The 12,010-nt window shown below is 27.7% G+C and overlaps 2 protein-coding genes across 3 annotated transcripts; both read left to right on the forward strand.

The window, feature by feature from the left end:
* The first annotated feature begins 2,096 nt into the window (after window positions 1–2,096).
* LOC119675967 lies at window positions 2,097–3,944 on the forward strand. The gene has a single exon (XM_038087189.1). It carries the CDS (start codon window positions 2,097–2,099, stop codon window positions 3,942–3,944), a length of 1,848 nt encoding a protein of 615 aa, XP_037943117.1.
* Window positions 3,945–5,826: 1,882 nt separating this feature from the next.
* Window positions 5,827–6,501, forward strand: LOC119685351 (MRG/MORF4L-binding protein-like). Of its 2 annotated transcripts, XM_038099608.1 has the most exons (3): window positions 5,827–5,895; window positions 5,958–6,351; window positions 6,404–6,501. In XM_038099608.1, the coding sequence occupies exons 2-3, from the start codon at window positions 5,979–5,981 to the stop codon at window positions 6,445–6,447; spliced, it is 417 nt and encodes a 138-aa protein (XP_037955536.1). In that variant the 5' UTR covers window positions 5,827–5,895; window positions 5,958–5,978; the 3' UTR covers window positions 6,448–6,501. The 2 variants fall into 2 exon arrangements, with proteins under 2 accessions (XP_037955536.1, XP_037955535.1); XM_038099607.1 differs by having other exon boundaries at window positions 5,857–6,351.
* The last annotated feature ends 5,509 nt before the right edge of the window (window positions 6,502–12,010 follow it).

Here is a 12,010-nt window from a genome sequence, read left to right on the forward strand (position 1 = left end):
AGTAAATGAATTCATGAGAGTTTCTTACTCTTATGTAGAGGTTGGAAATAAATCAAAAACAAAGTCATTATTGCAATTTTATACTAGCAAATGGTAAAAGTAAAGAAAAAAATTAAAGAAATTTGAAGTGAAAAATAATATTTAGAAATGGATAAATGTGTGATTAAAGATTTAATTCAAATATCTTTTTTTAAACGATCCTCTGAAAAAAAGATTTTAATTCATAAAATGAATAGACCAACTCCAGATATGAAGAATTTGATACCTATTGTAAAAATGTCGAAATCTGTGGTAAGTCGTCGTTTTCCTACAGCTATAGCTTGTAAGGATGGAAATTTTGTAATAATTTCCAACCTACATAAATTTAGTAACACCACCACTTTGAACAAAATACGTGAAGTAATCTGTAATTAGGAGAAAACATTTCAATAATAAATACAAAAGGTATATAAATAAAAATAACCATATAACATACCTTCATTATTTTTCCACATAAATTTATTTAAATTAATAAATAATAATTTATTTATAAATTATTTATTATTTTATTTATAAATAATTCAACTATAAAATAAAACCACGAGCACCGCCGCTTTTTATAAAAATGTAAACAAACATTTACAAACGTCAAAAATGTCAGAATGCAATTCGCTGCAAAAAGATGCACAAGGGAGCTTTTGTGTAAAAGTGTTAAGGGCAGTAAGTTCAACTAAGATCAACTCTAAGCTTTGTGTACTTTACACAAAAAGTTCAAGAGAAATGCATATAAAATAAGGCGCAATTTTCTAAGAATTTAGTGAGTCTTGTATGATCACTCGGTGGCATTGTATGTCAAAATATAAAATAAATAAATATAAAAAATATTGTCTGACACAGTGGCGGTTTTAAGCCTAGTTGTATAAATTACTAAAATATATATATAATTGTGTACAAGTGCATGGGCGGTTTTAAGTCAAGACACTTGGACACTATTGTATAGATATTCTATAACCAAACAAGGAAATATATTTTTTGTATATATACACTAACCCTTCTGTCCCACACAGGTACGCATTGAGCAAGTAATCATACGAAGATACAAACCACGGAACCAGATTAGAGATCACCGAGCTCCAAAGGAACAACCTCCAGATACAGCAGAATACCAGGAAATAATCTCAAGTTTCTCAAGTTTAATCACGTTTAATGAATTTACTTTGTTTTTTTTTTAAAAAATACTATGTCATTGAATTGTACACATTAGTAATCTCAAGTTTACATAATGACGTTTAACTAAATTCCTTTTTTTATAAATACTATTTTCATGAATTAATAATATTTTAAATAAATCTACATTTAAAATTTAACACACATTACTTTTATTTTGAGAAGTCCTGTCTCCGCGAATATAAATTTATTGTAGCGACCCCCTGGAAAAGACTGAGGATACCCCAGCATAAATTATAACGAAACGGGAAAATCCGTGTCGTTACAATTTATGCCCCACGTTGGGCGCCAACGCATTGAGCAAGTAATCATACGAAGATACAAACCACGGAACCAGATTAGAGATCACCGAGCTCCAAAGGAACAACCTCCAGATACAGCAGAATACCAGGAAATAATCTCAAGTTTCTCAAGTTTAATCACGTTTAATGAATTTACTTTGTTTTTTTTTTAAAAAATACTATGTCATTGAATTGTACACATTAGTAATCTCAAGTTTACATAATTACGTTTAACTAAATTCCTTTTTTATAAATACTATTTTCATGAATTAATAATATTTTAAATAAATCTACATTTAAAATTTAACACACATTACTTTTATTTTGAGAAGTCCTGTCTCCGCGAATATAAATTTATTGTAGCGACCTCCTGGAAAAGACTGAGGATACCCCAGCATAAATTATAACGAAACGGGAAAATCCGTGTCGTTACAATTGGCGCCCGAGCAGGGACAGACAGACTTCTCAAAATTAAAACGAAGTAATATCTACGTTACCATGGCACAAGCTAACATGATCAAAAGATAAAATCTAAATACTTTCATCCGTAGTCCAATTCAAGCCAGTTCAACAGAGAAACATACAAGACGTTCGCATAAGCAGCACATCATGGACTTATCGTATGCACAAACCGTGGAGCGGATACGAAAATGGTCTGTAAAGTACAATGGAGGAGTAGATCCAATAGATTTTGTGGAAAGCATAGAAGAGTTAGCAGAACTTGACGACGTCAACGTGAATCTAATTCCCAGGATGATGCCTGTACTGCTTGAAGACAAAGCACTGATGTGGTACCGGAACAACAATAAACAGTGGAACCTCTGGTCAAGCTTCAAGACAGACTTTCTAAAATTTTTTCTTTCATCTAGATATTTCGACAGATTAGAAGACGAGGTGCGAGCACGAGTTCAGAAGGAACAAGAAAGTTTTAAAGATTATGTACTGGAAATCAAATATCTTATGCGACACACAGGCATAAACCAAGATTCGCAATTGGAGCAAATATACCGAAACATGCGCACAGAGTACCAAATGTACATCAAACGTCGAGACTTTTCGAGCTTAACAGAATTAACAATACTAGCTGATGACTTCGAAGAACTTCGCGCAGAACAGGATAAAATGAGTCGACGCGGTGTTCAACAGGAAGTGATAGTTGGTCGCATAGAAGTTGAATATCCACAAACGATGTTATTGGAAAATACAGTGAGACGCGTACCTACTATGTCGATACAAGATAAACTTATTCCCAGTTCAAATTCCGAGTCACCTATTCTCAACCAGCAGAGAAGTAATCAGCACCGCAACCAGCCGACAGCTAAGCAAGTAACAGCACGAATCATACAAGATCAAGATATATTTCAAAATCAAATGTACCAAGTATCAACTCAGCAGAATATCCAACATGTCATGCCAGTAAGAGAAAATCTAAAACCATTCAATCGAAACCAAGTCACAGAAGTTCAACAAATGCTGCAAGTCCAACCATGCGAACCAAAGCAAGAATCACAAAATATTAGGCCCATCAGAGGAAATTCACAGGTGCAAGAAACACAACGACAAGTAAACCCAAAACTTACAAAGAAGAATCCCGAAGTATTTAAGCCAGCACAAGTTACACCAGATCAGGAAATATTTCAAAGTCAAACGAAGCAAGTATCAGTACACCAAACACTGCAACGTGCCACGCCTTTCAAAGAAAACCTAAAATCGTTCAATCAGAATCAGGTCAAAGTAGGTAAACTTCCAAATGAAGTTCAAATTCAAACGTGTGGACCACAGCAAGATTCAAAACCCATCCAGGAAAATCCCAAAGTATCCGAACAACAGCGAGTCAACCCAATTCAGCAAATATTACAAGCTCAAACACAGAAAGTACAACGACAGAAAGAACCAATCGTAATCAAAGCGCAAAAATACAAGATTCAACGGCACAGAGATCCAAGTCCGGGCAAGGAAAATTCACAGGTAGCTAATCAACCAAGAAAAATCAGTCCAACGAGGAATCACCATATAACACAAGTTAAAATTCAAGATACACAAGGATACGTAGAACAACATCAAGTTCAAGATATTGAAACACAACAAGGTCAACGAAAGGTTACAGTAATCGAAGATCATACCAGACGAGTTCGATTGACTCAAGAAACCCCAAGTCCGACACAATCATTGCAACAAGTTTCAATTAACCACGATAGTCAACGAAAGCAACAGCCAGAAGAAGAAAAAAATGATTCCACACGTCCGAAGGATAAGATAGACAATCCTCTGATACAAGTACAGGAACTAAGTCTAGGAATTCCAAAACCATTCAGCACCCAAAAATTGCAGAAGCCGATGAATAACTTAGATGTACTTCAGCAGAAGGACTATGATCTTGTTAGTATACACCAAGATAAATTTTTCAAAATATTCAAGAGCCCAAAGAAACGGCACAGAAATCATGCAGGCAGATAGTGGCAAATTAATTTTCCTCGGAGAAGGAGGGAAATGTAAGGATGGAAATTTTGTAATAATTTCCAACCTACATAAATTTAGTAACACCACCACTTTGAACAAAATACGTGAAGTAATCTGTAATTAGGAGAAAACATTTCAATAATAAATACAAAAGGTATATAAATAAAAATAACCATATAACATACCTTCATTATTTTTCCACATAAATTTATTTAAATTAATAAATAATAATTTATTTATAAATTATTTATTATTTTATTTATAAATAATTCAACTATAAAATAAAACCACGAGCACCGCCGCTTTTTATAAAAATGTAAACAAACATTTACAAACGTCAAAAATGTCAGAATGCAATTCGCTGCAAAAAGATGCACAACGGAGCTTTTGTGTAAAAGTGTTAAGGGCAGTAAGTTCAACTAAGATCAACTCTAAGCTTTGTGTACTTTACACAAAAAGTTCAAGAGAAATGCATATAAAATAAGGCGCAATTTTCTAAGAATTTAGTGAGTCTTGTATGATCACTCGGTGGCATTGTATGTCAAAATATAAAATAAATAAATATAAAAAATATTGTCTGACACAGTGGCGGTTTTAAGCCGAGTTGTATAAATTACTAAAATATATATATAATTGTGTACAAGTGCATGGGCGGTTTTAAGTCAAGACACTTGGACACTATTGTATAGATATTCTATAACCGAACAAGGAAATATATTTTTTTAGTATATATACACTAACCCTTCTGTCCCACACAGGTACGCATTGAGCAAGTAATCATACGAAGATACAAACCACGGAACCAGATTAGAGATCACCGCGCTCCAAAGGAACAACCTCCAGATACAGCAGAATACCAGGAAATAATCTCAAGTTTCTCAAGTTTAATCACGTTTAATGAATTTACTTTGTTTTTTTTTAAAAATACTATGTCATTGAATTGTACACATTAGTAATCTCAAGTTTACATAATTACGTTTAACTAAATTCCTTTTTTATAAATACTATTTTCATGAATTAATAATATTTTAAATAAATCTACATTTAAAATTTAACACACATTACTTTTATTTTGAGAAGTCCTGTCTCCGCGAATATAAATTTATTGTAGCGACCCCCTGGAAAAGACTGAGGATACCCCAGCATAAATTATAACGAAACGGGAAAATCCGTGTCGTTACAAGCTTTATGGTAAATAAAAACCAGTGGTTTTGTACGCGATTTGCTTGTGGAAAGGACAAAACTTAGAAATAGGGGGAATACGTTATAGTTGGAATTCTGTTTTGATCAAATTGTGAACACCTTGCTAAAAAGCTGACGCCTCGCTACTGGTTGCAGGCATATTTCTTAAAGCCTCGCGGTAGAGATCAATGTGTAACGAATGAAATTTAAATGTACCATATGTAGCACATTAAAGACATATCTGTTGTCATTCACGAAGTAATTAATCTGATTTTGTGTTGTGGTGGCCATATAGCATCTCTATTCATACATGTCAACGTAAAATAGAGAAAAGCGACAAGCAACGTACCAACATTAATGCCATCAAGATTAATAATGCAGTCATTATTATTAATGCAGTCAATATTAATTTGTGTTGCCTAGTGTTTTTAATAATAAATAATTTAAGATAAAAACACAATCCCAAGCTTAGTATGGATTTTGTATGCTAATTATTATTAAATTTAAACAAGACAAACTAGGAAGTAATTGAAGTACGATATCCTATATTGTAATAAATTTATTTCAAATAATTCTGTAAGAACCCAATTGTAATTAATTACGGCCTATGAATGATGTACAGATGTTTAGTGTAAACGTAAAAATTTTTTTAGAATTATGTATTATTTATGTTATCGATATAAATCCTAAAATACAGCTCTGCTATTTATTAGGAAGTAGCGTCTTCGTTGTCAAGTTTGATCGTGTTCCTCATTGTGAAAAAGTTGTAAGTTAGCAAGAATTTCGATTCGCTAACTATTAGATAAATTGTGAATTTTGAATTTATAGAAATAACTTAACAACATTAGAATGCCACGCAAAGTAAAGGCTTGTACTTCTGATACGAAGTGGACCACAAACAAGGAAATTGAGTTTATTTTTGCTATGGGAAACTTAAAACCAGTCGGAATTAACAAACACCTTTACATGGATGTCATAACAAAGAGACTATCTAAAGCACTCTCCAAAAATGTAAGCAGCGAAAATAATTGGTCATATTTGCGAACTTTATACAACCTTGAAGAGTTAGAAAAAGAGGAAAAACTTCCATTTAGTAATGAACAGATGGAATTCAAATTAGATGATGATGAGTATAAATACTATAAAATATTAAGTTTAAAAAAAGTATCGTTGAAAAAACCATCGTCTGCTGAACTTTCCTCTGATAATAACATCAGTCTAGGTAAAATATTTTTGCAAACAAAAAATTAATTATTATTAATCTGAATTTTTAGATGGAGGGCTCACTGAAATAGTCGATAGTATGGGCAAACTATAACTTTGTTCATAATAAATATGTTCTGCACAGCGGCTTGTTTCAAAAAGAAATTAAAAATTCAATACATTTATTAAATATATCACAATAGAAGAAATTAAATAAGAAATGTTGTGTAACATATAAATAATTTAATAAATTATTTATTTATTTCATGTTTGGTATTTGTATTAAATAATTAACAAAAATTACTTTTGCTCGGAATTAGATATTTATAGGAATTTATAGGAAAATAATTAGACCATCAAGTCATTGGTCATTTTAGATAATGTTTCATGGCATTCGGTTTATTTGAATTTATTTATTTAAATTATCAGAAGATCTGGAGGTTGTGTACCTCTCAAAAAATACAGCAGATCTATTACAACCAATTTATCAGGGTGCTACATAACAATATTTAATTATTTTCGAGGAACTTTTAATACACATACTCAGTTAAGCCATAGTGAGTTTTCGATGAAACAATATTAGTAAACTACAGCATCAGAGATGTTATTTAAAATATTATCAAATCAAAGAAAGAATTAATCAACCCAAAATATACTCTGTTTGGAAACAAATATAGATAGAAAGCAATTCTCTTCCTGATCTTCGACAGAACGTATGGAGCTTAGCAAACGAGCGTGGCTGTGAACATTTCGAAAAACGTAATTTGATTGAATTGTGTATGCTAACAAAGCAGCTCTTTCGATTGTGGAGTTAACCCGTTACCCAAGAAGCACTTGATGAGAAGCCAGAACCTGTTATACACAGTTAACTAAGAGCAAAATCCTTCAAGGGTGTGCTTTCTTATTTCGAGACGAAAACCAACATTTTACTTTAAAATCATACCGATGAAGAACATGGTTTTAGAGCATACGTAACAAATTTGTATAGTCCTCGTCCTTCCTTCCTCAAAGCAACGTTACGCACTTGAATTTTCTGATATTCCAAAAAAATATTTGTTTGTGTATTGTATATTTTTATTTTCACCAAAGAATTTTTATAAACGTATCTTATTTAAAAAAAAAATAATTATATACAATTATATAAATATTTAAACTTGCTACGAAGAAAACGTATACCAGAAAAAATTATACGCATACTTAATGCAACATACGCTGACACAATGCAGTTTATTGAATTCCATAATTACAATATCAGCAACCCCATAAACGTAAAGATGGGAATAAGGCAAGGCTGTGTTTTCTCACCTCTGATCTTCATTACTGCGTTAGATGACATCATGTGCAAGTTAAGTCGTTCAGCGAGAGGCATAGTATGGAACGCATTCCGTAGACAAAAATATCTGGATTATGCTGACAATATATGATTTTATGACATATAGCTCATTTAACGGCATCCAGAGCAAACTTAACGAGATTCATTCACATGCAGCAAAGATAGACCTAAAAATAAACTTAGTAAAATTGTATAAATACAAGAAGTTCCCACCCGTTTACTTTTGGATAACAATACAATCGAGGATTCAATTACCTGGGCTAAACCATGCATGTCAATGGCTGATCTACAGTGGATATAGATGGTCATATAGACTATGGTCATTCAATCTATTCATCATGTGTCAAATATATCATGCTTTATGGTTGCAAAACTTGGCGAATCAACACAAATGAAATAAAAAAGATTCGAACTTTCAATAACAAATGCCTAGGGATCATCTACAAATTATTGTGGCCTAATTCTAAGAGCAGCAAAGCGTTTTGGTTCCGTAGTAAAATAGAAATTAAATATTAATATATTTAACCTTATGCTCCCAAGTGGAATGAATAGGCGAGGCGAAAAAAATAAATATTTGAGAAAAAAAAAAATTAATAAATATATATAAATAAATATAAAATAAATATAAATTAAATTAAATATAATATAAATTAATTATAAATAAAAATAAAATAAATATAAATATACATAAATTAAAATATATATAAATAAATATAAAATGGATATTGCATAAATTTAATAAATAAAAATCACAACTCACTCTCTCTGTCACTCCCACTTTCTTAACCATATGTACATTTAAATAATAAATAAAATAAATATTAAATAAAATATGATTAAATAAATATAAAATAATTAAAAATAAAAATAAAATATATATAAATAAATATAAAATGGATATTGCATAAATTTAATAAATAAAAATCACAACTCACTCTCTCTGTCACTCCCACTTTCTTAACCATATGTACATTTAAATAATAAATAAAATAAATATTAAATAAAATATGATTAAATAAATATAAAATAATTAAAAATAAAAATAAAATATATATAAATAAATATAAAATGGATATTGCATAAATTTAATAAATAAAGATCACAGCAGTAAAAAAATCTGACGAAATTAAATAAATCGCCCTCTCTGTCACTCCCACTTCTTTAACCATATGTCACATTTCGTAACAATTGGAGCACAAGACGTACTCCTCTCCATTTTCGAGTTTCCTAATAGCAAAACGAATCCTTTCTCTTTTATTTTCTTAAACTTACCTCTTTTCATTCAAACTACAATTTTTTAAAATTAAAACACAAATGGATTATTTATTTATTAGAAAACAATTTCATTTATTTAATAATTACTTTACGTTCTATATATATATATATATATATATGTATATATATATATATATATTTGTATATATATAATTTTTTTCTGTTTGTAGTTAAATATTATAATTTGTTCACATATTTTTTAAGAAGTTATTTGGATTTCTTATATACTTTTTGGGTTAAGTTTCTAATCGAATAAAGATTTTAATAATATTTTTACTTTTTATTATTAATACAATTTCACAGTTTATTGTCGTTTCTCGACGATCGATTAATGTCGAGACTATAAAATATAATAATATTTTAAATATAATTTCATTTTTTAACATTAAATATTATTAATCATTAACAAAATGTTAGCTGAAATATTCTGTTTTATTTTTTGGAATATTTTTGTTTATTAAAAATATTTCTTATAGTTGATTTGGTTGAAAATGTTAGGTTTATTTAATTTTTGAAGTTAATTTTTAGAATTTGTTATGGTTTTATATATTTTTGTATATATATAAGTATATATATTTAGTAATAAATTAACTTCAAATTAATTCGTTTTTTTATAAAAATTTGGTTATTCAAAAATAGTATAAATGATAATTATAAATATAATTCGTTAAAAAGAAATTAATTTGTCAGTAAAAAATTACTTTTATATGAATTAAAAAAAAAAATATTTTTACGTTAGAAATTTAAATTATAATTTTAAAGTAAAAATGACTGACTTTAATTATATATTTATATATAAATATCATTTATTTAGTTAAGTAATAAACAAATAAAAATTTTTTATTTAATTTTTTGTAAGTGTGTAACAATGTATTTATCGTTTTCTTTTATTTTTAGGATTTTGGTTCATTTCTGAAATATTTTATATTAATTTTGTTAATACAAATTTTCAATGCTTTTATTTGTTTTTTTCTTTTAAACTGAGAATACTATTGAGTTGAAAATTTTTTAATTAATAAATATATATTTTTAAATATTTAAATGGAAAAATATTTATTTTATATATTTAAATATATTATCTACAAAATTTGTTTATTTATTAATTATAAAAAATATGCTTAAAGCGATTTTAATAAATATTTCTTTTTATAATACAAAATTTGTTTTGAAAATATCATTTTTAATGCAATATTCTATATATATGAAAAAAAAAATATGTTTGTATTTTATGTACAAATAAATTCTATGTATTGTGTTATATGCCATTAAGCGGACGGAAAATGATTAAGTAAAAAAATTTATTGAATGATAGATAATAACAGATTGATAGATATATGATATTGATATTATTTTTTAATTTTTTTTATTTAGATAATTCAATCTACAACCTTATGTAGTAAGTATATATTCTTTTATATTAAAATAAGAACTTTTGTTTTTATTTGTATATGTAGCTAGATTTGTGCGTTAATTGTTTTACAGAAAACCTTTTAACTTTAATAGCTAATATAATTTCGTATATGTACATATATATATATATACATATATTAATATGTATTGTTATAATAGTATATTGATATAATATGAGGTGTTTGCATTTAAGTTTGTTATAGGTAAGCGATTAAACGATTAAAAAATGGTTAGTTTAACTTTAGATGTATTAATGATAAGTAGTAGTAGATATTTTGGTTTAAGGAACAAATATTTAATATGCTATGAATTTGGAATTTTAATAATTAAATGTAGAAATGCAGGTACTCAGCAAAAATCTTTAAAAAGTGCACATGTTTAATAAATTAATATTACATCTGATTGCTGCAATAATCATTTAACACCATACAAATGCAAGCTGAAAAGTGTGGATAGATTGAGTATCTGCTTCCAAAAGAAAATTTTAATATCGTAAAAATAGATCAGCAATATATGTATGTTGCAGTAAAATAGAAGACAACCAGAACTTCATGAGGAATAATGATTCTAAGTGATTGTGACTTATTTCTATCCATTATAAGGGTGACAAAGAGTATCAGGATTTATGCTTATAACCAGTTCAAGGAAAAATATTACATATTATGACTATGGATGTTTTATTCTCAAAGACCAAATGAATACTGCCCAGTCTTCACGAAGCCGCAATTTTTAGTAGTGGTATGGATACAAAAAAAAAATTTTTTTTAGATAAAAGTATTTTAATATTCAAAAATAAATAATGCATTAAAAATGATATTTCCCAAAATATGAGAAACTATTTTCTTTATAAATGCGCTTGCAAATCAAAATAAAAGAAAAAATAAAAATATTAATTGCATATAAAGTTATTATATTAAATTGTTATATTTAGCAATTATTCACTGAAACATAATTTTGTTTTGTATATAAATATTTATATAGAAATGTAATTTATTTTAAGCAGGTATCATTTTTACAGCTCTCTATTTTTAGGTACTCTTTATTTTTTGAAAATTATTTTATCTATTTTAGCTGATAAATTTATGTGCTACACCAAAAACAAAATGGAATAAAATTATTGGTTATTAGAAATGATAAATACAAAACGATCATAATAATTTTTATATTAAGTAATATTATTTATTATAAATATTTTTTTTAATCAGTGTTTAAGATTGATATCGACCAACATCAGAAATAAAAATTTTTAACAATATTTCATAAATAAAAAAAGGTTATATATAGTATATATATTGTGCTGACTGTTATATTGTTTTCATGATTTTAAAATTAATCTTTAATTCAATATAAATGTATATCACTTAAAGAAGTTCAATTTAAATATAAATTAACAGATTAGTTTTATTTAAATAATTGAATACTAACAACTTTTTTAAAAATTTTTAACTTAAAATATGTTGTTACTGTTACTTAAAAATATTTCATAATTTTTATTTAAATGAACGTCAGTTAAAATCATAATCTCCATTACATTCAAAAAATAATACAATAGTATTATTATTGTACAATTATATTTAGAAGATATATTTTAATTCGATTTATTTCAACCCAAAAATTTTTTTTGGTTTTTAATTTAGTAGATCTTATTTATTTTAAACTA

The sequence above is a fragment of the Teleopsis dalmanni genome, chromosome 2 (assembly GCF_002237135.1).
Source record: "Teleopsis dalmanni isolate 2A chromosome 2, ASM223713v2, whole genome shotgun sequence".
Taxonomy (NCBI): domain Eukaryota; kingdom Metazoa; phylum Arthropoda; class Insecta; order Diptera; family Diopsidae; genus Teleopsis; species Teleopsis dalmanni.